This window comes from Agelaius phoeniceus, chromosome 9, assembly GCF_051311805.1.
Source record: "Agelaius phoeniceus isolate bAgePho1 chromosome 9, bAgePho1.hap1, whole genome shotgun sequence".
NCBI classification, from domain to species: domain Eukaryota; kingdom Metazoa; phylum Chordata; class Aves; order Passeriformes; family Icteridae; genus Agelaius; species Agelaius phoeniceus.
Window position 1 is genome coordinate 26628367 of NC_135273.1, and position 27021 is coordinate 26655387.

Below are 27021 nucleotides of genomic sequence, written 5' to 3' on the forward strand. Positions count from 1 at the left end.
ATTTCACCAGGCACGGGCAAGAGTCTTGTTTTAACTACATTTATTAAAAAAAATGAATTTACCATCTTTGGGAATTGCTCCAGGGCCTATTTACTTTTTCACCATACTTTCAAAGACCATTAAAGGAGAGCACAGACATTCCTAGGGTTATGAGTTTTACTGGTATTTTCAGGAGAACACCAAGGCTGATAAGGCTGAGTGGGAAGGGCATCTTGATTTTGTTCAGCTATTGTTCTGTCATTGTGATTTGTACAATTCAATTTTACGTATTTTGCATTGCTATAAAAGGTAATAAATACATGAAATATCAAGCCATCCTGGGATGTGAAACATGAATCATCACCAGATTGAATTAGCCAATACTCAAGTGGGATACTCCTTTCCTGCCTTCTCCTGTCCCAATGACCTTGGAAAGGGCTTACAAGACATATTTCAATGCTGTTGGATCCCTCCCAAGCAGCAGGCAGTTTGCACAGGCATTGTTTTACCTTGGAACCTTTTTAGGAAAGCTCTGAACTCAGGACAACATCGTAGGCAATCATTACAGGGCAGGCATCCACATTGGCTCCTCAATGTTTGCCACCTTCAGGTGACTGCAGGATCCTTCCACTCAAAGCAGAGGATTCAGTCCCAGCTTGTTGCCAATCCTACCTCAGACAAAACTAACAACAAGAGTTAACACAAGCTACCTTGGCTTTAAGATTTTGCTAGGGACTTAACTTTCTGCCTGGTAAGGTTTCCTCCTTTGTATCAGGTAAGAAATCAGGAGAGAAAGGCCTCCAGCAGGCAATTGAGAGATCCCAAGTTCCTGTCTCACCTGGCACAACCTCTTTTTCTCTGTTTTCTGCCTTGCAACACTAGGAGAAGCCAGTTAAGCTACATCACTGTAAACAAATCTGTAACTCAAAAACATTTGGCTGATCTGCATAATACCAAAAGAAAACCTTGTCTTGACTTGTGCAATGACAAACCATCCACTTGCTGTTCATTTAAAGTTTGAGTTCTGGCTGCTCAGACTTGGTTATTGAGCCTCTTGCTGGATAACAGCAGAGTTTTTTGAAACTTCCCCTAAAAGGAGCAGTTCCCCACCTCTCATGTGCCTCCATCTGTCCCTGGGTCTTGGTGGCTGACACCTGGAAGGAAGCAGGTCTGTGCAACATCTGCCAGCAATTCTGGAACATGGGCAAGGAATTCTAACTCAAGTCTACCTATTCCCAAAGCACTGATCCAAGGCAAAGTAAAGAATGCAAAGCAGAAATCACCATTCCCTGTCCTCTACTGTCTTTTTCTTTGTGCCTGCAACAGATTAAACAGGATTTTACTTAATTTGGGTCTCTTCCTTCTTGAATTTTCCCAGTTGGAAGCTACTCCATCCATAAAGGCTTAACCTTGTCCTTTAACAATGAACTTATGCTGGAGACTAACAGCTGACAAAGTCATTTTGCTGGATGAAAGGAGTGTCATTTGGTCATATTCTATTAAAGTATACTTAAATTGTGTATGATATTGTTTGAAAGACAGGTAAGGAAAGGAAAGACAGACTGCTTTGTGGCTGGTAAATATCCTTTGTTGAGGAAGTTATTTTATGGAGAATAATATTAACATTAACAGGATCCAACCTTGCTATATATAAACAGAAATCCTTCCTCTCTCTCTCCATTTATGAAAACTTCAAAATGCAGAAAGGAGAACTGACACAGATCTGTCATTTCCATGCCCTAACGAAAACAAGCAGTTGTCTGACATCCTATGGCAAACAGTTTAGGACTTGAATCCCTGCATGTATGTTTGCATAGGTAATGAGCTAATTTCCTTAGCCAGGGAATGAATAAGCCAGGGACAAGGCATTTTTCAGGAACACACACAGGGATGAGCCACATGCAGCACACAGAGTGCTGCCAGTCCAGCGATCTTCCGTGACTGATCTCTGCTGTCAAACACCACTGAGAGCTTTTGAGCAAACCATTAAAAATACAGGCAACAAGAATTCATCTTCTCCCTCTGACGGACAGACCAGCAAAAGGAATTGCTCTCTAGCCCTGCAGTCCCCTCCTGACACTCTTCTCCCCGTGCTCTCTTCCTCCAGAGCAGCCGCACACGCATGAGCGCGCATCGGCAGCAGGCGAGGGATGAGACAGCATTTTCCAGATCTAAATCCCAGGGCCTAATGAGAAGCTATCCCCTTGCTGTGCAGCTATCAACAAAACTGTCTTCCCAGACATAAAATCTTTTCAGTTATCCAGTCTGCTTCAGAGATTAGAAACTGGGATATAAGAATCTAAAGCAACACCTGCTTTCCATCTTTTCTTGACTTTTTAAACATTTTTTCAAGGATTTTTTTTTCTTTTTAAATACACAGATTTATAACTTAAGTCTATAATTAAGAGCTTTACAGAGTAGGCAGTGAATCTGGAAAGACAGAAAAGAAACAAACAAATTTATCAGATTCTATTTAGTCAAAACTGAATTTCTAAGGGCTGTTTCTCCAGAGACATGCTGACTGGAACAGCCAGAGTGTTTGCTTCCCAAGTACAGCCAAGCCATTTATCACACAGGCCATTGATCAAACACATTGTTTGGCATTGTTTACTCCAAGCTTGCCCACCTCCCATCCATCTGCAGCTGCAGGGCTGACCCTAAACAAAAGGAAAGGGGCCAAGATGAGATTTTGTACCTTAAGCAGATTACCCAGGAGATGGTGCTGGCATCTGATGACTTGGTTGTGGAATTGCAAACAGGACGCTGCATTCTTGGGGAGGGCAATATCAGAGGGGGTTAAGAGCTGTGTTTAATGGAAGTGGTTAGAATTACCAGACAAGGCAAGAGCACTCCTGACACTTACTGGCAAGATCCCAGGACATAAGTGATTGATCCAGTGTAACTGGCAATATCAACTCTTTAAAGGCCAGTTTGAAGTCTGAAGAAGTTTGAACACTTTGAGGAACTGCTTCCTAGAAATACTTGGAGAAAAAATATTTCCATGAATAAGAGCACAAGGGGGAAAAAAGTCACTAGTGACTGGGGACGAGGAGTGGAGAAACAGTATCTTATGGCTAGCTGTTCTTAGAACCACTAAAAACTTGTGAGAACCACCAGGGCATCTCCAAAGATCCCCACCCCCTATGAGTATAACATCCCTTACTGAATGGGTTTTGAGGATATTTTTGGAGTGACACTTCACTATAACACTTCTCAACACCACTTTCCAAATTATCTTTTAAATTGATTTAACTCACCCATGTTTTCATTACATCAGTGGTACCCAGCTCTGTAAGGTACACCAACACCAAACTAGGCAACTGAAGGGTGACTAATAATCTACTGACGTTAGGTGGTGCACAGATGTCTTTCTCATCTAGAAAGTACCTCCTAGAAGACACTGACCTCAGAAAGCAAGGAGCAGGTTGTTACAGCAAATATATGTCTGTTTTCCCTGGTTCCATGCTGAGGCTCACATAAACATAAACAAACAGACAAAAACCACAAAACATGTATCTCATTCCTGAGTAGGTACACTCCTCATACCTGTTCCTCTACAGATATAAAAGAAAACTTAGAGCTCCTTCTGCCAGCAAATCTGATGCTTTGAACCAATAGCATAACCTGAATGTGTTATTCAGGTACCACAAAATATAACAGCTGTTACACAAAAATCTCAACTGCTGTTCAGTAAGGAAGTTCCTTTGAAAAATGAATGCCTTTCATGTGTTCATGGTAGCATCCTATGCTATGCCTACCACAAGGAAAGGGACTTCGTCCCTTGCCTCGCTCCATATTTAGCATCTTTCATAACCACTACCAAAAAACCACTGTGCTAAATTATTAACCTGCAAATCTGTGCCTGCTGCACCCACAGGGCAGCACCATTACAAAGGTACAGAGAACAGGTCCTTGCACCTGGAGGGGTAGCAGATGTTCTGAGCCAGGAGGATGGCAGAGAAACACTGCCCATCACTTGGGAGGGATCACACCCATGAAGAATGACTTCAATTCCTGCAGCACCCCTCACTTCTCTGCAAGCCAGGATCTCACTGCAGGTCAGGCTATAACCCTGTTGCTTGTTTTGTCTCATGTTTGCTTCAGTTCCTTCCTGATAATGGTCTTAATATATAAACAAATATAATGCTTAGGTCACATCCAGTTACTTGTGAGAAAAGCACATTTCTATGTGAAACATGGCACATGAAATATTCACACATTGACATATGTTACAGCAGGATGCACACAATTTGGAAATAAAAGCAGCAGGAAGGAACAGAGGGAAGTTGCTAATTTTTTTCAGTCTTCAGTCCAGACCTTGTGATTTCATCTCCCTGGAGAAGTGACTGCTACAGCAAGAACAGGTTTTCCCTTAGAATTAGCAAAATCTCTCCCTGCCTGGCCCCACTGATTGCTGTCACTGCTCTCAGGCAGCAGTGTCTAGCACAGGTCAGGAAGGGCACTTCTGTGGTTCTCTGGGTTCTTCCATTAAGCATAAAATAGGGGCATCAGGAGGAGGGTGCAAATCCAGCCAGTGATAAGGAGATGCAAATTCACAGCCTTTAATAACAAGGCCTTCCAAAATCCTGGAGAGATTTTTCCTCTATTTTCAGCTGGTATTGGAACTAATCCATAAAAGTTTTACATTTAATGCTCTGCAAGACGTACTGAACTTTGGGCTGATCATCTCATCATTCACACTGCAAGATGATCTAGCAGTCCTGCATTCCCACTTCTTTTGTCAGTGGAGCATCATTCTACTTCACTTTATTCTTTAAAATGCCAGAGCACGTCACCCTGCAAGACAGTGAAAGAAGCAACAAAACTAAAAGCAGCACCACTAGCAAAGCAAAACCAGTAAGAAAACTACATGCAATCTCCACAGTCTTTTAAAAAAAAATATAATTAGAATGTGGTGACAGAGGTAGCTCTGGACAGCAGCTCTTGGCTAGTGGCTTTTCAATGCTAATAAAAAAAAAAAAAAAATTAGGCCTGACACCCAGTGATGACAACCCAAACAGAAATTCTTAAAAATTAACCTGACCTCTCTGAAGGACAACTTCATGAAAAGATTCCATTTTGATGGGAACAGACTATGATTCACAGAACTATTTTGCAAAGGTTGAAGAAGAATGGATGTTTGTAGGCTCTTTTTTACCGTACATTTGCTCTGAGTCCCTCAATACCGACAATTTGTTCTACATACCACAAATACCCTGCTGCTAAAGCCAAGGTATTTCAGCCTTTAAACTGCAGGAAAAACTTGCATGTGCAGCACTGGACCGGGCAGGCCTGTGACATTTTCTGGCAGTGTAATGAGAGTCTGTTAGAGCACTCAGTATTTTCTTTCCTTTCTTTTCTCTTCCTTTCCTTTAAGCTAACATCCTTTTCCTGTGCCTGAGGGAGAAGGCAGTTGATAAAAGCCGAGTTCCTGTTCACAGATAAGTTTAGAAGGCAGGCAAGCTCAGAAGTTCCTTGAATAAGCTATATTCCTACCACCTCATTTTCCCCCCGTCAGAGACGTCTGAGCCCCACACAGGAACCAGGCTGACATTGTTCAATAGCCACGGACATTTCCACAGTGGCTGGGAGGGCCGAGAGCTCTTTCCGCTCTTTGTTACAAAATTTTTTTTTTTATTTTTTCCTTCCTTCTTCCAACTTTCCAGTTAAAGAATATTGCTGGGGCATTTCTGAAGTAATTCAGGCTGAGCTTCAGAGGAAAGAACAAGAGACAGGTGTAAGTGGGGAGGAAGAAGCCCAGGATGCTGGTGAAGCTTTTGCTGGTCTGTAGCACAGTAGGACTGGCAAAGCTGGTGGAACATGCAGACCATCATGGAGATCGCGATGGTTCCGTGCACAGCTTAAAGCCACGAGTGCATGAGAGCTCTGCACACCCCCAGAGAACTCCTCTGCCACACCAAGAAGGTTACTGGGAGGCAGAAGGGCTCAGGGAGGATACTCAAGATTACCCTTCAAGCGTGATCTCCTCACATCAGGAAGAGAGAGGGGATTTGGAAGCTGCGAGCCCACAGCCCCGAAATGGGTAAGTACCCAGTATGTCTGTCTTACACACAACAAGAGTGCATTCCTCTCTGATACTTTTATCATCTGTGGGTACAGGACTGTTTTCATCAAAAGCTTCTCATTAAAATACATTAGGTTTTGGGGGCCAATCTATATCCAAACAAGAGTGGTTTAAATGCTTTAACTCCAGAAACAGAAAGCTGAATTGCCTGTGGAGGATAAAACCACAGATGGGACCAGCTCTTTGCTTAATCTGAGGTTAGGGGTGTGCACACACACAGCAGAGGTGAATCTTCCCAGTTCTGCCAGAAACCAAAACACTACCTCTGGCAGAGCAGAACTAGAGGAAGTTAATTTACTGATTGTTTCTTATCATGAACTGATGCTGATTATTTCTGCTGAGCATGGCAAACTTTGCCCATTAGCAGAATGTGCCTGCCTGCAGACTTGGGCCTTGGAAATGGAGAAAGAAAGGTAGTGGCAGGATGTTAGCAAAATAACAATAGTGAGGAGTAAATATAATGAAGTAAGGAATAATGAATAAGCATGAAAATTACTACAAATTTCACACCCCCACCCCCTTCCAAAGGTTTCCATGCCAGCAAAAATGAGTTTCATTGTAATCTGTAGCAGAAGAGTAGCCATTCTGAGAGTAAAAGCCATGTACTTCACTAGAAATATTCCCAAACCCTATGATTTGTGTAAGTTTTACAGGGCATGTAAGTAGGTCTCTAAATGTTTAAAATAGATGAAAACCAAGCAGGACAGTGAATGAATTTTTTATAGCCTTGATGGATGGGTACAGCAGAGTCCTGTTCAGGAGAGCTGAAACAGCAGCACACTTAGTGCTGTTCACAGCTCAGTGCTTTAGGATGCCCTGGTATTTTTCCCTTTAAATGCTCTTGAGGAAAGGGAAAAAGTGAGATGGAAAGAGACTATAAAACCTTGCTCATGCCATGCTTCCTTTTCATGCAAACTGAAGTATGCAATCTTGTTTCTAATCTCACCTATATGTAAAATTAAGGCCTCCCTTCTGTATGTACCATGGTCAGTGTATGAAAACCTTGCTGTCTTTCACAATACACCTTCCCAAAAATCTGTATCTCCCCTTAATAGCCCTAAGGCACTTCCTAAAGCCTGCAAGGCTTCCTGATGGGTAGTGTTTGATAATGATGTGCTCTGTTAATTAACCAACTCCTGGTTAATGCAGTTCAGCCATGGTCAAAAGAAGGAAACAAGGCCCAAGGGGCACTCTGGGCTTCCAAATTACTCTGCAAGGTGATAATCATCTGACTGTGGTTGAAATGCTGAAAACATTCTGAAAACTCCCAGTAGTATGAAAATTCAGTGCTGTAAAAAGGCCAGCATTACAGGTCAGCAAGATGCTGTAATATATGTCCTAATCAGGATTTCTTCCTTGGCTCTGTAGCTCTGTTCAGCACCAGCTTGTCTAATTCAGCTCAATACCAGCTATGACTCATCCTAATTTCCTCCCAAGGAGAGAAATACTTCCTTCTTTTATGGAGATAGTTGGATAATGAGTCAAATCATAACATTCTCCCCAATTATAGAGCTATGTGGATGACTACAGACAATCCAAATCTAGCCTGGCAGTAGCCTTGAGGTATTTGCTGTTTTGTAGAGCTGTCACACTTAGAGCACACACAAGGCCAGGCAGCTGCTAGGTCTGAGGAAAGAAATTGGAGACTTTGAGAAGAATTATATCTAAAAGTAAAGGGAGAGAGGGTGAATAAGAAGGGACAACACAATTCTTCTTGTAACCACACTCCAAATTCTAAAATGGTTGAAACAACACACCTTCAGAGCATGGAGTCCTCTCGTGCCTGTCAGCTGCTGTGACTGCAGTACCCTGCTAGGCACAGGCAAGGTGTTGTCATGAATCTGGTATTTCCTCCCTACAAGTGTGACACATTCCCTGGAAAAAAAACATCAAGAAACGGGCTTTATATCTTTCTGGAGGAGAACAAGAAGAAAATCATCAGGAGTTAAATAGGAATTGAGAGATGAAGGGAAAAAAAGACATGCCATAAAAAGGTGTGAGAGACATGCAAAAAAAATGTCCAGGATGGTGGAGAATAGTTTTCTACCAAAATGATGTCTTACATCTAGTTTGATTTTGAAATTAGAAAATACTTTTTTGCAGAACTAGGAAACAAACAAAGTCTATGGTAACTTGGTCTTTGTGACAATGTTTTGACTCTCATTATTTGAAAAAAATCAAAGCAATATGTGTTTTGCTCAACCACTTCTTATTTTCCCTTTGTATTAGGAATAGAGGTAGTTACAAAATTTTCTTATATTTTAAAAAAAGGTAGAGCATCATTCTTCATATTGCAGTTATTTGAATAATTGAGACCATCATGACTAAGTACTGCAAGGTATTAATCAGAATCCTCTGGTTTCTGTTTCAACATGTGAGATGAAATGACTCATTAGATCCCAGTCAAATACTTGGATATGTTATTTTGCTAATTCCTCTAAGAACAATAAGATTTTTCACGTAAGAGCTTTAAAATATAAAACAGTAAGAAGTATCTCAGCTGTTGCTTGTATCTGAACAAATAGAAGAAGCTCTGCATGTCCAACTGGACAAGTCTCTGTATGTGTACAAAATCAAAACTATCAAAAGAAGCCAACTTTCCAAAGGAAATCAACCTTTATATTGTTTTTCTCCCCAGCAGCTGTGTGGTTTGACTTCAGCTATTTTATTCTACTGCTGAGGTAAATGGATCCACCTATACCCAAAACTTTCAGCAGAATTAAAAAGGGAAATTAAGAGACCTGTACATCAGGAACAGCCAGGCTCACAACTCAGATTTCATGCACTTAGTGCTGTACTTCATTAAAGAAACCAAGACAAATGAAGCATGTAAAAGGCACATACAGCTCCAACAGCAAAGCCCAAAGCTGCCTGTACCCTCAGTTAGCCTGACCTGTCTGTCAAGTAACACTGTAAACCAGATCCCTTTAGCATTCCAGGCTAAAAATAATCTTAGGAAAAAGCAGAGGTTATTTTTAACCTTCCCCCTCAGTAACAACACTGACAGAGCCAGTTCCCAGGTGGATGGCTCATCCTGTAAGGGAGAAATGGACGGTGGTGCTGGAATGGGAAGAAGCACAGCAACTACAGCTGGCTTACCCATCTGCCCAAAGTCTCACAGAACTTCTGTTTCCAGAAGTGTAATCATTGCCAAGTGGCCCCTGTTCTGGTTTTGCCCTGCAGCTGGGCAGGTTCATTTTTCCTTCTTTCTTTTTAATCCACAAACACATGGTGTCATCTCCTGGGATTTTTTTTACAACATACCCACAAAAAAAGGAAAAATAAAATTAAAAAGTCTCCAAACTCTACCACCTGACCTATTAAATAGGAAAGGCAGAAATCTTCAGCTTAAGTAAATTCTTGATTTCACTAATATATTGTGAGTTTTTGACACAAAATTCTGTGAAGTCACCCTTGATTAGAGGAAGGTTTCCTGATGTCAGCCAGGTGTGTTGTTATCTCTCTCAGCTCCTCCTCTCATTCCACATCAAGGGGCCACAAAGAATCAGGCCTGTTCTTGTGACTATCCAGTGTGTCAAAACATGTAACTATCCTCCCAAGTGTACACAAGCAGAGAAAACCCAATTCACTTATTCTAAGTAAAGTCAGTGTTTAATCTTAATAGCTTATTATTTTTTGTTCACTTTTACAGGAAGAATCCATTAATATAATTAAGACCAGTTCCACACTGACTCATCTATTTCTTCAAAACAAGGCAGGAACTTTTGTAGGAAGCTTATGGGATACCGAAATTTCCCACCAAAGGGGCACAGAACATACACTTAAAATAAAAGAGTTTGGATGAAGTGCAGCTAAAAGTGATCTTTAGCCCCTGACATCCTGAAAGCAGTGGAACAGCCATTGAGTGCTCAACAATAGCTTTGGCAGTGCCAAATGCATCAACAGAAGCAAAGCTTTCCTATCAAAATGAGGCACTTGGCTCCTTTCAGGACTTCAGGAAATTCTCCAATATTTGGCTGTCATTGAATGGCTCAGCTGCAGGTGGAATAGCTCCCCATTAGCCTGCCTGATGCAAATGACACTGCTCCATTCCACACAGTGCAGGAGTTACTCAACCCTCTGTGCCCACGGGATTGATTTGTTTCACAGCTCATTACTGCAAGCTGCAGCAATTAATTTCTTCAGCAGATAGCAAGGGAGCTCCTGTTTCAGCATCATAACCACAGAATCACTGTCAGTGCTATCACCACCTGGGCCCAACACCTTCCTGCTTGTGCAGTGATCACTGGGCAGCCCTGAACAAACCTCCCCTCATGCCCCAAACACAGTCAGCACACTGCCCACACCCTGAGCACGTGCCAATGGGAAGCTTGGCTTCCCAAGCACTTCTAACTCCCTGGCATCAGCACAGGTGTGCCAAAGGGTGGCTGCAATTCCTGCAATTCCTGCTTCCAGATGAGGTCTGACAAAGGAGTGATCAGGCTGTACTAGGGGTGAACTTAAGTGTGCAGGAATCAAAGGATAAAATCCAAGTGTAAGCTGCCCTCTCAATGGGCTGCAAAGTCTCCACTGAGGGGGGATAATAGAAATGAGGTAATGGCTGCGGATGCTCTTGAAGAGGAAAATCTCCTTGCATTTACTTCTCTGGAATTGTTTGTACAACAGTTGGATTTGGCTCAAAATCAGCTCCCAGTCAAGCCTGCTGTTCCTTGAACTCTTGCTCCCAGTTCAGGACTGCATTTGCTCTGAAAGTCTTCAGTGCACTATGGTTTTAGGATGTCCTGCAGGACAGGACTACCCCAACTGATAACAGTCTAACTGTTGGAATACACACTGCATTCAACCTGGGTCACTCAGGACTCTGGAAGATTTCCAGCAGTGCATGGAAAGCACATGTTTGAAATGACCATTGCCACTCTTTTCAGTCCAGTTTAAGATGAACTGCAAATCAAACTGCTCTCACCCCAGTGAAAACCAGGGTGTTTCACGGGATGAGACACGGGGAGATCCCAGACCCTGCCTGGGGGGAGTTCTATTGCCTTTGGGAGTTTTCCTGAGGGAAAGGAGAAATATGAGAGTTTCTGCTGTTTGATTCTAATACAGGGCTGCTGGCTGCCTGGGAAGAGCTTCAGAATTCACTGACAGACCACCAGGCATCACTTGTCTGCTAATTAAAAACCCAGTGGCACACCATGCTGCTTTGGGAGCCAGCACCTTCCCCAACAGCTGAACACTTTCTGTAGTCCATAAAATAGAAAAAGATACATCTGTCTCAATACTGACATGCACAGTCTCAGTTTAGATTAATTTAAATGTGGTACTTTATTTCCTTTTCATTGAGGCTGCTTTTTCTTGTCAGTGAGAAATTTGCACTGAGGGAAAAACCAACTACAGCTAAAGCCTTATTCTTCAACTAGTATAAATCAGAACTCAGTGGAAAATCACTTGTTTAAACTGAACTAACAGTCTTCTACTACCTTCCTATAGCACACTAAGCAGGAATTACTGCTTATCTGGTGCCTTTTTGCTGTATAGGAAAATGTTATGGTCTTGAAAAGTTTTGCCCACCGTGACTAGTAGGTGCAGGCATGGCTAGGCAGCAGTTTTCAAAGTAATTCTAGACACTGGCTTCCTTGAGAACAGAAACCTGAGGAAACTGATGGTGAAGGACAACTCAGTTGGACCAGTACAGCCAAAGGAATAACAAAACTTATGAAAAACATCCCAACATCCTGAATTCCTGAAGCTTTTGTTCAGGCAAAAATTCCACTGACCTAGGAAACATCTAAAATTATGCACTGCAGTGCCAATCAAGAGAACATGTAGCAAAGAGAACTAAAGTGTGTCAGTCCCTCACTGAGCTGGGGAGATTACTCACACTCACTGACACACTGCAATTGTCTGTATGAAGGAAAGACACTACCCCATATTCATCTGAGCAGAGTCAATTACTGCAGAGCAGCCATCCAACCTTTTCTCCTGGTTCTGTGGGTTTTATTTTGTTTCCTATGATAAGGTGGCCCAGCCAAATCCTAGAATCAGAGAAAGAACTGCCTCCATTTTGCTATGTTTCAACAGATCCCATGTAAGAAAAAAAATCATTCTCGTATTAGTTTCTAAACACCTGAAAGATTCAAATAAAAAGAGCCTGAGCTAACCTACATTTGCTGAATCTTATTTAAATACAGAATGTTTTGTCATCAGATATATTTAACCTCAGACGTAAGAATACAGTTGCCTCAGAATTAGGCAGAAGTGAATAGATGCATGTGAAGACTCTATTTAATAAGATTAATTCATAATTAGAATGAAGTCTGGGGAAAAAAAAAACAAACCACCCAACAAACAACACCACAGGCTAGCAAAGAAAACTATTAAACCACTTTTTCCTGGTTTAAAGAAACCAGGGATTAATTTCTTTGCAATGTGAAGCAGGAAAAGCCCTTGAACAAATGAAACATTTGCAGCCCTGAATTTGCTAGGGTTCCCTCAAGAGCTGCTCTAACTTTCAGCATTATGATAAATGTTACTGTTCACCAAATTACAGGGAAGGCTTTTCTGCTCTCCTCACATGAGCAGCTTCTCTCTGTCCCTCTCTCTTCCTGGCAGCAGAAATTTGCACCAAAGAAAACTGCATTAAAGAGAATAAAAGCAGAGGGTGTTAAGTTGGTTACATATTCAGTGAATGAAGTGACATAGTTACAAACAGGAGAATAAATGCAGAAGCAGAACACAAAGCTGCTGTGTTCCAGAAACCAGCTCAAGAAAGAAAGTGCTATTTGTGAAGGAGCAGCTCTTTGAAATTTCACAGCTTGATTCAGAGCCTTTGGTGCCAGAGAAGTCCTGCATGCCTCACTGAACTTTAGATCAAGCCCTTCTCAGTCTTTTACATTGCTGCACTTAACATTAAAGAATGACGTGGTTTCCCTCAAGGTTAATCCTGTTAAGGAGTATTTTTAGTTACAGATAGCAAAGTTTCCCTAAAGGAAGCATTTGACAAGTTTTTCAAAAAAATACTGTAATAGAAGTTTCATCTTTGGGCACATGCATCTATTTGGCAGCTTATTACAGGCCTTATCTACTTACTTGAGGAAAGAATAAACTCTGATAAGTTTTATGGAACTCAAAACCTCTGAAAGTTTTTGTGATTAAAACCACAACATGGCATTACATAGCCCTTCAGCTCCACAAATAAACCTTTAAGATCAAGTGAGAGAGAACCAGTGAATATATAGTAAAGAAAACTGGACATAAAGAACTGTGGCAAGCATTAAAGGATGTTTTGACTGAGAGTCCATCCCCTCTTTTTCCCCCCTCATTCATTCTGCAGAACATTAGTGCAAAGCAGGCATCAAGGAGGGATCAACCACTGATCCAATTTCTGATACAACATAACAGCTTTCTACAATTGGGAAGGTCACCAAGTACCTCCAACACTTTAACAAGTTTTGAAAAGGAATCCTTGTGTTTTCTGTTCTGTTTGTGCAAATCCACCTGTGAAATATAGCAAAAGCACTCACAGTCCCACAGTGCCTCATTCTTGCTCACACAGGTTGATGCATGTGCACATTTGGCTTTGCTCTATGTGGCTGACATGACTCCAAGGACTTCTTAGGATGGACTTGCATATGGTGGGAAAAAACCCCAAAATCAGCCCAGATGATGATTCACTGGGTGTGGATTGTTTTCATTAGGAAAGAACAAAACCCTGAAGCCAAAGAATCCTGTTTTAAAAGGAGGTTTCCACACTGAATGCAGACTCCTGCCTGGATCTGGCAGGCATCCTGCTGGCAGGGGCAGGGATCCTGCACCTAGCAACAATACCAGAGAGCTCCAGCACCAGTGCCTGGGCACTTCACTTCCCCAGGAAAAAGTAGAGAGGATTTGAGGGGAGAAAGCCTCTTCCAGCTATGCCCTGCCAAGTGCATGAGAGAGGGCAGCACAAAACCAAGCACAAACCCTGTTGTAGAGTTATTTAACTGACACCAAATACCAGAAAAGTGCCACAGCTGTTAAAGCCTGGAAACAGTAAACCTGGTAAACTTAGGCATAGCTTGGAGGCAGATGTCATCAGAGCACATGTGCTGGTCTGCTGGATTTTACTGAGTGGTTTTATACTCTGACACAAGCAGTGTTTGACTCTGGAAGAGTAATAGTTCAATAAAAATTTGAGGATTTGTCTTCCAGTTCAGTCCCATAAGAACCAAGACATCCATTGATCATAGGTCCAAAATTTCCCCCAGTCACTTGTAAAGGCCTCAAAGCCACAACTCAAGCAAGTTGTTTTGGCTGGGAATCACAACAAAGGCAGCAGCCTCCTTTCCTGTTCTGCTTTCCCAGCCCTGCAGCCTTTGCCAGATTCCTGCCCTTGCTTCTAACAGATGAAGAGTTTTGCTTGCATGAGTGCTTGCTGAAATCTTAATCACATTTTCCTTAAGAAACAGGGGAACAACACAGGCTATGGCCCAGCAAGCCTGGTGAACTGTTCCCAGCTAGCCCAGGCTGTCTGCCCTTCCATCCTGAAGTTTTCAGCTTTCTTCCCTTCTCCTGGCTGCTACAGTGCCAGCTTCTGCTTTCGTGCAGGACTCGGTTCCCCATTGTTACACCAACTCCCTGAGAGAGGCAAACCTTTTCCATATATGCTGATAGTTGGAGATTTGGTTCCTGTATTCCCATTTAAAAATACACTGCCTAAAGTTCAGCTGTTTCCATTATAGTTATTACTCGTCACTTCCTGCCCCTTCTGGTCTTGGATTTAGCCATCAAACTTCAGCCAACATTCCACTGCCAAGTCTTGACTTTAAAGGAAGAGGCTCACCTACACTCTGGGCCTTTGTAATTCTGACTTGGAAAATTAATCAGACTATTAAAACTCACTTGTCCTTGCTGGAAACATAAAACTAAAACAACCCTTTTACCCCAAAATTATTTTCCTGCAGGTGATGGGAGAAATTATTTTGAAGCTAGCCTACTTCATAAAATCCAATCACTTAGTATATTATGTTGAAGAAGTAACACTTACGAAGATATTATTAATGGAGTTAATGTTGGATTAAGTTTTCAGAAGCAGTCTGCCTCAACCTGATGAGTCAGTCATATGGCATCTGAAATGGCAACATGCCTAGAAAGGCCATTTGACATTTAAAGTGACATTAACCCACAGGTTATCATGGGCTGGAAATTTCTCCTGCAAAATGAAAGGACTGGAAATGGAACTAATGCATCAAAGTTCAGACAATCAGCCCTTTTGTAACAAATGCAGATAAACATCTCAAATGAAAACAAACGAACTGGGAGTGGAGGGAGAAGGTAGGAAGCATTTTCCACTTTCCTCATCATACAGCTGGGAAAAATACAAATGTAAAAATAAAGGCCTTTCTGCATTTCACTTTTTCTTGGCACTGTTACAGCCAGAGACTTAGAGACCTACTTCAAACTCTTTTCCCACGTTTTTGCTCCTCTAGGAACTGGTGTTCCTTCACGCAGTCCCGCCTGGTCACATACATAGAAGCCTGCATGAAGGAGAAGTACATCGTCAACTCCCAACAGCCCTGCCCCAACGGAGCCCCAGACTGCCAGAAGATCATGTGAGTGTCCTAAATAAAACCAGTGAAGAAAGCAGTATTTTCTCTGATGTATCTAAAAGATGTTTTCAACAGTTCTGAAGCCTCATCATTATTTCTAGGGGAATTTAAAACAAATTTCTATCTTCCTTGGTAACTGTTTTGGAATAATGTGTTTAATAATAAAATGGTCTCCACACCTCATCAGAATACTACAGCATTCAGGATCAGTCCAAACTTGATTGCAAAGGACTCTATTACAATAAATCTAATGCCCAGACCCTTCCTCTCCAGGTACAGGACAGCCCTGAAGCCAGTCTACCAAGTGAAACAGAAGACTTTGAAGTCTTTGCAGTGGAAATGCTGCCCTGGATTTATTGGCAAGGACTGTGAACAGCGTGGTAAGCAAAGCTGGAGAACAAGTATAGGAATGAATGACTAAATGCCAGGCACAATGGCAAGAAATCAATCTGCCTGATTTTTCTCCTTATTTTTTAGAATTGATGCCTTATTTTTTTTCATCTGCTATGTCCCAAATCACAGATACTTTGAGCCAAGAGCGTCATAATTAGTTGCAATTAATAGTTAAATAGCATTAGCTACTTATTCTTCTCTTAATAGCACCTTTGTATGGAGAAAGGTATTAATTTGCTGGAAAGCCTGTCAGATGTCCATCTTAGACAAGTCCTTCTAGGAATGTCTAATTCCAGGTAGAAACTGGTGACATCACAAAGCAACACTAGTGTGTGAAATGCCCTTGGTCAGTTCAGAGGATGAAATCATCTGGCTTGGAAATCACAAGGTGTCCAAGTTCAGAGGAGAGGGCAGCCTTCACAGTCTGCATTGCTCCTCCTCTCTGCTTACCCTGGCTGCAGAGGCTCTGGCTCCTCCACAGGGAGCAGCTCTACAGCACAGGCAGGAGCAGAGCCCAGACTGTAAACTCCAGGAAAGCTCCAGGAACAGCCCTTGAATGAACTACTGGAACCCATTGCACTGCTGAATAAAGCACTGGGGGCAGCAGGTTGAGGGAGGGGATTTTGGCCCTCTACTCTGTCCTCCTGAGACTCCACCAGGAGTCCTGCATCCAGCTCTGGGGTCCCCACCTTAAGGACATGGACCTGTTGGAGTGAGTGCAGGAGCACCTCTGCTATGGACACAGGCTGAGAGAGCTGGGGCTGCTCAGCCGGGGGGAAAAGGCTCCAACGAGACCTCAGAGCACCCTCCAGTACCTAATGGGGCTACAAGAGAGATGGAGAGGGACTTTTCACAAGGGCATGTAGTGGTAAGACCAGGGTAAATGGCTTCAAACTGAAATAGGGCAGGTTTAGTTGATGTATTAGGAAGAAATCCTTTGCTGTGAGGGTGGTCAGGCACTGGAACAGGTCTCCCAGAGAAGCTGTGGGTGCCCCAGCTTTGCAAGTGCTCAAAGCCAGGTTGGATGGGTCTCTGAGCAGCCTGGTCTAGTGGGAGGTTCCCTGCCATGGTGAGGGGGTGGGAACTAGATGGTTTTTAAGGCCCCTTCCAACCCAAACCATCCTGTGATTCTATGATCTATGCAGCTGCTAATAAAGAGAGAGGGGAGAGAGTGTGGTTTAAAAACTGAATGGTGGTTTAAAAATGGCATTGGCAAGATTTAGCGAATAATACTCAAAAAGCAGAATTTAAACAGATTTAAGAAAAAAATAGATTTAAGAATTTAAATAGAAGTAAGGGAATTTAAATGAATAAAAGGCAATTCCCTCTAGCAATTAAGTCCACCATAACAATAAAGGCAAACATATGTCTGAAAATTTTTCCACAATCTACATTAACGCACCTACAGACTCCACAGATAAAAATCTCTGGAGGTTTAGCTTTTCTTCACAGATAGCTTTCATTTGTGGTTCGATCTCTTGGTGAACTTCACACATAATGTTTGAAAGATATTACCAAATGCAGTGCTACTATTTTAGCCTCTCTATTGTTACACTCATTGACCAAAACCAGCTCCTCCATCAATATCTTCTCATTTGTACAGCATCATTCACTGCTGCTGGACCAGAATGTTCAGGTAACTGTGGAACAAGGAAGAGGAATTTGCACATCTTTAGATGGGGCCCCCAGAAAAGAAAAAAGCCCCACTTATTTGCAATAGATTAATTTCTTATGAGCAAAGCTTGGCATGAGTTAAAAATCCCTACACTATACTGCATAGCACTGCCATGTATGCAATGTTGTTTGCCAGTGCAAGGAAAGTAAGTTTTGCAGAGAAGGTGTTCTTTCCCTAGGAAGCCTGTCTCCACACCATTTACATAACACATGAAATTCCTGTGTGGTCTTGCTAAACTGCAGTAGTTTCTGCATCTAAAACACTTTCACAGCTGTATCATATCTCAATTGCAGATCCTAATTTTATCCTGGTGCCAGGAACTGAAACTGAAGGACGAGAAGAAGAGTTCTCAAACCACAGTATGTGCTTGAAGTTATTTTGTTTGTCATCCTTTTACATCTCAGTCACTGATCAGGAGAAAAAAAGAGAAAAAAAATATTTGAAGCTGTAATTTTAAAGTGATAAGCTATGGACAAACACTCTAGTGAAAGCATTCTCTGAAAAAGCTTTGAAACAATACATTTACTGACATAAATGAGGGCTTTTGCTATAACATTCTGTGAATGCTCACAACAAAACATTCCAAAATTTCAAAGCTGTCTTCCACTGTCTTTTGCTATAACACTCTGTGAATGCTCACAACAAAACATTCCAAAGTTTCAAAGCTGTCTGGTGAACAGTGGATGCCAGCTGGTGCAGAGCCTTACCCCTTTCAGTGGCATGGATGTTAACCCCTTGCTCTGCAGTGGGTTCACAGGACAGCACACCATGCTCACAAAAATCTACCAGAAAAACAATCCACTGAAAATGCTATTTTAGAAGGACCCCCAGTAGCTCTGAGACTACAAATCTACAGTACCTTGCAATTGTATCTCAGGCACTCCACCCTACCAGTGTAAGTAGCACAAGGACCCTCCCTTACCACCTGGGAAGTGGTCTGGCCTGCAGTGTTATTAAGTGCCTTTCAGCAATTAGCTTCAGGGAAATATTGCACACTTTGAAATCTACAGCTGCAATTCACAAGTATTTATTTAGAAAAACATCACTTAAAAAGCCCCTCCATGAGTCAGCTCTGACACACACTGTGCTCCTGAATCCTCAGTGGAATGTCTCAATTGCTCTTTCATCCCTTCCTTTTATTCTAGGCTGTTAAACCTTGCCATCCTTTCAGTCAATGGCTTGAAAAGAGTTAGTATTCCAAAACATTTTTATGGCATGGGGAGATTTCTAATTAAGAGCATTTTATTGCCATCATGCCTGTTGTAACTGAAGTTCTCTGCAAATATTTGAATATATTAGGTTTCCAACACTGCTGGAAAAAATCCTTGCAGATAAACTGCAATTTAAAATGCCAGAAATCAACAGACCCCCTAAATGTCAGTGCAAAATTTTCAGAATGAAAACCAGCCAGGTGTTCTCAGAGGCCTTGCATGAATACCTGTCACCTGGTCGCTGCACCCTGTTGCATGACTTTGTTTTTCTAATCTTGTGACTAGTGTCAACATCAGTGGATTCAAGAGAAATGTTCGAAGTCATTCAAAATCATGAGGCTTTACTGGATGATCTTCAAAGTGATATTCATCAAGCAGCCAGCACCTTAGGTGACTTACAGAGACTATTTGAGAACAACGGTACAAGCATGGTGTTAGAAGTGAACGAGAGCAATTCAGGTGAGAGGTCTGATGCAGAACTATCAGCCCATGACAGGCTGAAACCACATAAATCAGAAAGAAAATGTGAAAGCAAAAATACCCTGGTATTCCTTGGTCTGCTGGTTGCTTCTACAGAGAGAAAAAATGGGTGCAATCCCAATGCAAATGAATGAACCAAAGAGTAACTTCAAAATGGGAAATGAGAGGAAAGGCATTGTTCAGAATACGCCTTAATCACAGAATAAAGAGGCTGCTTGTATTTAAAATTTGTTAACCTTACTTTTCTGCTTCTATGGCTTCTTCTCTTCTCTGGGGATGCAGAGTTTAGATCTGTTCTTTTTCCATACTCGTGATGTATACTCTGATGTGTGGAATGGCACACTGGTGTTTCATGAAAAAATGAAACATTTCACCCATCTCTGGGACATTGTTTCTGCCATATACAGGAGAAGGAAAAAAAGAGCTGCTGAATTCAACCTACCATAGTGAGCCACTGGCTTGCAGAAACATTTTCTAATGATACAGACTATACAGTACTCAGTGAACTTCAAGGCACTCTAAAGTTAGAAACTGAGCCTTAGTATAATTCTCATACAGTCCAGATACCTCACAGATTTTTCAAGTTATTTACTCCTGACCCAGAATATTCAACTGTTAAGATGCTGTATAACCTTGTGGAGTTGAAAGCATGAGAAAAAGAACATTATGACACAGTCAAAAAAGAAAGAGCTCACTAAGAACTGTTGAGAAAATGGACAGTTATGGACACTGGAAAAACCATCTGTCCACAGGGTTTCACAAAGCATAATTTTTAAGACATAAATGGGGAAATCAATACATATATAAGTTATTTTCTGCACACTCTTAGACACCGTGTGCTTCATAGTAACCTTTATCTAACAACAGGATATTTTTGCAGTTGTTGAAATTTATCATGAGGTCAGATTCTGGGAAGCAAGACAGCAACTACTATAGAAAAATGAACACTTGAGTTTACCTGTCTAGATTGTATTCCAAAAGCAGAATTTAATTTTTTTTTCCAACTGTATTAACAGATCACCAGGAAAGGCTTCTGCAGCAAGTTTTGTTTCCTCATGTGGAGAATTTTCTAAGGAAACATTTTAACCCAATGTGGGCAAGCTTCAACAAAAGTTTACAGAACCTCTCGAACATAGTAAGAAATCTGTCCCATGATGTGGAAGCCAACAAGAAAAGCATAGAAAGATTCCAAGAAAGCACTGTGCCCAAGAAGGAATTCCAGGAGCTGGGAACTAAATTTGAATCAAAAGTCAAAGAAAACATAGTGAAAGTTGATGAGGCAAAAAGAGATATAGAGAACAAAGTGCACATGCAGCAGGCTGATATTCACCATAACCTCAACATGCTCAAGGCAGATACTGACACAAGACTCAAGAAGCTTCATAAGATACAGCAGCCCCATTTCTTAGCTTTGAACAACAGCATAGCAAACATGAAACAAGAGCAAAACCTTCTGGAAAATAAACTGGAAGCTTTGAAAAAAAATTTAACAGAACTCTCTTTACATCATGGTCCCAAAGATGAAAACAGCCAGTTAACCATCAAACATATGAATGAAATACTGTCAGGGCATGCCAAGCAGCTTAAAGAACTTTACATGGAGTCAGATGTGGCCTTTCAGAATATTGCAGTTTTAGAGAGGTGGTTTAAGGAGTTAAAGAAGAACATCTCAAAGTATAGGCCAGAAGATCTTACAATAACTTTAGCTGAGAAATCAGTTATTATGGAAGAAACCAATGCAGCAATGGAAAGGCAGCTAGCAGAGCTCAACTACACTCTGTCAAACCTTCAGGAAAACTATTCAGATCTGCTGCGGTACATGGAGGAATGCAATTGCCAGAGAGTATCTGCTGACACTGATGTGCTGGAGGAAGATCCAAGGAATAGCACTTATTCCCTTGAAGATACCCAGCCAAAGGATATGAAGCACTTGGAGTCAGTTTTCAGAGATTTCTTCAAGAGTGAAATTGAAGAGCTCTCCTCAGCTATTCCATCCATCCATCTGTCTCTTAACCTCCGTCAAGAAGAGAACAGACAGCTTCAGTCACAGGTTATGGCTTTTTCAGAAGACATGGGCTTGCTGAAGAAGAAAGATGAAGAAATTCATCGACACATCAAGTATCTCAATAGCTCTTTTAGCTCTCTTTTGAAAGATGCAATGCGGCACGAAGAAGCACTGGAGGCTCTACTGAGACATGAATTTCTGGATGTCTTTTTTGAAGATGACTTTAGTAGCCTAATACCATCAGTATTTCAGCTGCAAGAATCTCTCAGACACTTTTCAGATAAACTGCAAGAACAAAATGTGACTTTAGAATCTCTGAAGAGGAGATTTCATCCCTTGGAGAGAGGTCACCAGAATCATCATGATGCTCACATGCCTCCTAAGCACCCTGAAGAGGAAACACAAACCTCCTCTACTCTACACGAAGTCAGCAGCCAAGGCAGCGTCAGAGAACATATGGAACCTAACTATGAGGCTGCCAAAGATGACTCCTTGGAGAGCTCAGCTTACAATGATATCATGACTCTGAAGAATGATATCAAACATCTGAGCCTGGCAGTCAAGAGGCATGAATCCAGAGGTGACATAAGTCTCTGCTGCAATCATACAATAGCAAATGCAATTGAGCCACTCAACGTTTCTGTAGAAAGTCTCTCTGCAGATTTAGCAACCATCAAGCGGAATCTGGAGGAACATCTGGTGACTTTCAAAAAACTATTTGGAAGTAATGAAGAATTAGGTGCCTCAAATATAAGTCTGGATGTTACAAAGATTCAGTCAGTGCTGCAGAAAAAAGGGAGAAGGCAACAGAAAGGTCAAGACAAGCAAAGAGACAAGAAAAGGTCTGAGAAGCACAGAGAAAATACACAAACAATAAGTGGAAGAAATACAGTGCAGACAGAATTTGTGGAAAAAGGTGTGTTATTTTCTTTTGCTTGTTCATGTACAGGTCTAGCTTCTTTCAAGGCCCTGATGCAAGTTCCACACACAGCATATTATTAGTATTAGTTATAGGAACTCTGAGGGATCTTGTGGGATGCTGGAGGGAGAAATTCTGACATTACTTAGATCCTCCCGCTCCACCAGTTTAAATAGAAAAAAAAAAAGCAGTTTGAGTGAGAACCAAGCTGATATTCTGCTGTATTTTGGTTAAGGCCAATGAAATTACACCCGCTATAGCTGCTAGGAAATTGGTCTTGAACTAATTCAACTTCAGGTGTTTAGAAGACAAATTTTGTTTGTAGATGCTCATGTTAATGCAATAGCAGTCTTCTCTTTGGAAGCTGATGTGGAATGCTTCTTTTTCCCTGTTACTTTGTTACTTGGCTCTGGAAGGAGCATACTCAAAGCACCAAATCCTTCTCAAGACAGACAGATGGATTAAATGAGCTGTTATAATTTGCACAAGTGGAACAGGCAGGACTGATGAGAGAGCACATACTCCCTCTCTTACAACCAAGCTTCAGAGACAAGTTTTCAGCTTATACTTCACTGGGACTGGCCAGTTCCCTTTCCCTGTAAGCATGTGACCATAAGCACCTGGTAATTACAACCACCACAGCTCCAACATTGGCTTTTATGATTGCAGCCCTCGCTATGGACAAATAACAGAGCAAAAATCAGCCCCTTTAGGCAGCTGTGCTGCAAAGCTGTAGTTAAGACTGAATAAGCAGAGAACATATTCTTAACTGATTTATTTTTGGGACAGTAAAAGAGTGATATTTTTTTCCCCCTGTGTGGTCCCAGTCTTATACTTTTCCAAGAGTTCCAGGGAATCATTTGATCTACTCCAGTGTAGATCTACATAACCATTTCCAGTGTCTAGCTTTGCAAAGATGCATACAAAAATCAGGCCTGATAGGGATTCACCTTATCTCCCATCCTGATGATCTTGGGGAGAGGAGAGCACTCACTCACTGCTTAAATCCTGTTTCTTTTTCAGACTCATTGGTGGCATTCCACGTGGGATTCTCAGAAAGAAAGGATAAAGAAAAAACTGTGAGGTTTAATGAAACGTACCTCAATTATGGAAACAGCTATTTCTCTGAACATGGCCACTTTAAAGCACCACACAAAGGTGTCTACCTGTTGTTCATCTCTGTGGAGTTCAGCTCAGGACCAGCACTGGGCCAACTCTCCTTCAGCCGTGGGTACAAAAGAACTCTCTCAAGCAGTCAGAGGAAAACCCCACATGGAAACACCATGACTACTTTTGCTATAGCAGAAATGGAGAAGGGGGAGACAGTGTGCTTTGAATTGCTGCACGGCTCTGTAGTGAAGCGAAGCCCACCTGGGACAACTATGGGTGGATTCCTAATATCTAAAACTTGAATAGTGACATTTATGTTTTATTAATCTCCTTCCATAGGTGCAATGGATGCATTCACTATTGCTTCATCTGTGATGTATTCAATGCTACTGCATGTGTTTAAACATAGCACTACCCTAGGTTTGTCTTCATGCTTCTTTTCTGGAAGTGTTTGGCTTTTGATTAGTTGCTTATGAGCAGCAATGGGATTTTCTTTCAAGTGAAAAGCTAATGGTTTGGACTCCAGATGTATCAGCACACACATTCCCAAATCTTTCAAATGTGAGAACTGCACATAATTGTTTTGTGGGACTTTCTTCACTTTTAACACAAATTTCTCCCTTCCCTTGACAAAAGATTATCCTCCCATGACAGATACCCCCAATCAGTCACAAGGAAAAGATTTTAGGTATAACTGCACACTCTCACGTTATGTGGATGGTACCTTAAAACCCAGAAGCCAGGGCAATTTTACCTTCTAGTTCTCTGTGGACCAGAGACTATCTTGGAAACTTCTGCAACTCACTCCAGTGTTTCAGTCTATGCACAACAGGAACACCAGAAGAGATCCATCAAACTCAGTAGAATTCACTCTATTGCCAGTATTTGCAAGCAAGGATCTCCTAAATGGTCCAGTCTTTGTTTCTTGGCCTGTGATGTATTTCAGCTACACTGCAAAAATTTAAAGCATTGTTAAGATGAATTACATTTACATTTAGACACTGCGAAAATGTCAACAATATTTTAGAAGTATTGGTGAAAATGCAGTTTATTTCTAAAGTTAATCCTGGAGATTATCATGAATTCAGCCCAGAGTTCAGTATTTAGTAAATATTTTAAAACCAAGCAAGCAAAACCAAAATCAAAAGGCAAGCTCATTGGTCTGTTATCACTGCTGAATATAAATTTGTAATTAGAGTAAATCAAAGAGCAGAACTTCTGAAATGTAGAGGGTTTTTTATTTCCAAAACATTGAAGTGATCATGCCTGGTCACATCTTAAACTTTCTTTTCTGTCAAATAAAATTTCCCAAAGACTTTCACTCTAAAGAAGTTCAAGTATTGTGGTATTTTTATCTATTCTAATACCTTACATAGCAATATTAAAACAATTAAATTTGCCAAAATGAAATGCACTTTGGAATTTCCAGTATTTTTGATGAAGATATATTATTATGCAAATTGCACCCTTTTAAAGTAGTATTTTTTAACAAATCTATTCTGCTGTTAAGAATTTTCTTCCCACCTACCTGTATTCTAAGCAATACTAACCTCTCATTAATTGTTAAAAACCCCCAACACATCGGTACCAACACACAATGCACTTAAAGCAACAGCCTGACAAGCAGACAGTACCTATCTTCTGAAATAAAGCTACAAAGCAATTTCAGCTACTAATTTGCTGAGAAGACTGTTTTCTCTATCCTGAAAATCCAAGAAAACTAACAACAAGAAATGCTCCTTATCTCCTCCTGGCCAATGCTGATTTCCACAGGAGATGCCCAGGCCAGGTGTTCCTGTTTTTCTAGCAGGGAGCCATGGCTCACACTGCTCTGCTGCAGGGAGAACAAAGTGCCTGAAAACTCAGTGTCATTTTCTGTCCCACTTTTGCTCAAAATATCTGAGGGAAAAAAGAAGAATAAAACTGAAGGGGTGAAATGAAGAAAACCATCCAATTGTAAGATTCGGTTCTTTCAGTACAAAGCAACCAACTTGGGTGACCTGGCTGGGTTTTTACCAGTGTTCTCCAATTCCTGACTTTTGTGGTGGCAGCATTCTGCAGAGCCAGGCCAAGTGTGCTGCCTAGGTCAGGGTGGTTCAAGAACACCTCCTCTTCAGTGCTCACCAATTCTGCACCTACAGCCAAGTTCCACAAACAAGCACCACTGGGGAATATGTGTATGTTACATATGGGTATAGGATACACATATATATTTCAGAACACTTTGTTTTTAAAGCTTTGACAGAAAGCTACAACTGGAATGAAAACCACTTGGAAATGGACACAGAAGGTAGCAGAGAGCATTGCAGTTCATCCAGTCAGGTTTTGTGTCCTTCCTTGTGCTTACCAGAGTACTTTTGTTGAAGAATATTCCAGATGAGTTCAGAGAACACTGACTCCAGAGTGAACAAAATGTTAATTTAAACATGTTTTGGTATTCTGAAGATGTCTTCAAATATGTGCTTAAGTTAGTCACCTGCACATACAAAGAAGACACATTGCACTGGAAAACTTAATTTTTATGGGGAAAAAAATGAATGAAAGACAATGGGATAAATCACTCTGTGGGCTGCGTAAGCCAGGAAGACCAACTTCCTTCTCAAGCAACAAGAGAACAATGATTAATCCACTGGGCTGTGGTTTTGTTTGTTCAAAGCAATAAACCAGCTTTTAAATAAGCCTCCATCTAAACCACTCTTGCATTTTTTTGGTGGGATGGTTGTTTGGGCTTTTTTGTTAGATCAACATAGCCACACCACTATGACCTGTATTTTTAGGCAAATTAGAGAAACCAATTTAATGAAGATAATTTAAAATACAGCTATTGGTTAGCTCAGTGGATTTAGGAGAATTTCCAAACATGAAAAACAACCTGAAGCTGACCATGGGCTCTGGGAAGAGTTGTGTGTAAGAGCTTCAGTTTCCCTCACACTGACTACAGTAATGTGCCTGATGGCCAGGCAGCAATAGACACAGAAATGCGGGCTCACTCCAGGATAGATAGATGTAATGTCAATCTGACACTCAGATTCAAAAATAAAAGCCTCCAACAGATTTTAGTACTTCCTAGAAACCTGCCAGAAAACATTGCCACTGCTTCAAGTTTCTATATTTCCAGATCAAACCACTAAGCTTTGTAATAAGGTAGAAAGCTGTGCATCTTAGTGCCTTCATGGAATTATTTTGTTACTGATCTGCTGCTTTATGAATGTCAGTATCCCACAGTACATTTTAAAATTAAAGTCTCCTAATGTTTTTTTTCCTTTTCTATTATTAAGACAATCTCCTTACTGTACTCCAAATTCAAGTACTGACTGTATCAAAAATAAGCAATTTTGCTTTCTGTAGGTCCAGCAATGCCTGAATTCTTCAGGTAATATCCACATCAAGCCAGAATCTGAAGCCCATGGAGGTCTCCTCATGAAGCAGACTCAGGAGGTGGTCAGCCCACAGCAGTGGTCCTTTCCCTGCTCAGATCCACAGCTGATACTGATCTACTGCAGTACCATCAGTGAGAAACACCCAAGTGGTGTTCTGGGGAAAGGTGAAGATAAAACTGCAGAAGGAATTAAGGAAATTAACAGAATTATATCCGATCCTTTCTGAATTTAGTGATACT

General features: G+C 41.3%; 1 protein-coding gene across 2 annotated transcripts; it reads left to right on the top strand.

The window, feature by feature from the left end:
• The first annotated feature begins 5384 nt into the window (after positions 1-5384).
• MMRN2 (multimerin 2) lies at positions 5385-25083 on the top strand. 2 transcript variants are annotated; one of them, XM_054637501.2, is made up of 7 exons: positions 5386-6022; positions 15490-15612; positions 15883-15989; positions 17971-18036; positions 19174-19347; positions 20385-22289; positions 23316-25083. In XM_054637501.2, exons 1-7 carry the CDS (start codon positions 5742-5744, stop codon positions 23702-23704), a joined length of 3045 nt encoding a protein of 1014 aa, XP_054493476.2. In that variant the 5' UTR covers positions 5386-5741; the 3' UTR covers positions 23705-25083. The 2 variants fall into 2 exon arrangements, with proteins under 2 accessions (XP_077039441.1, XP_054493476.2); XM_077183326.1 differs by lacking the exon at positions 19174-19347 and having other exon boundaries at positions 5385-6022.
• Positions 25084-27021: the final 1938 nt, after the last annotated feature.

Bases quoted from the DNA above. Each gene is read 5' to 3' on its own strand.
- MMRN2 (XM_054637501.2), top strand. From the start codon at position 5,742: ATGCTGGTGAAGCTTTTGCTGGTCTGTAGCACAGTAGGACTGGCAAAG. The intron at 15,613-15,882 runs GTGAGTGTCCTA...CTTCCTCTCCAG, and splicing joins CCAGACTGCCAGAAGATCAT to GTACAGGACAGCCCTGAAGC. The intron at 19,348-20,384 runs GTGAGAGGTCTG...CTGTATTAACAG, and splicing joins AGTGAACGAGAGCAATTCAG to ATCACCAGGAAAGGCTTCTG.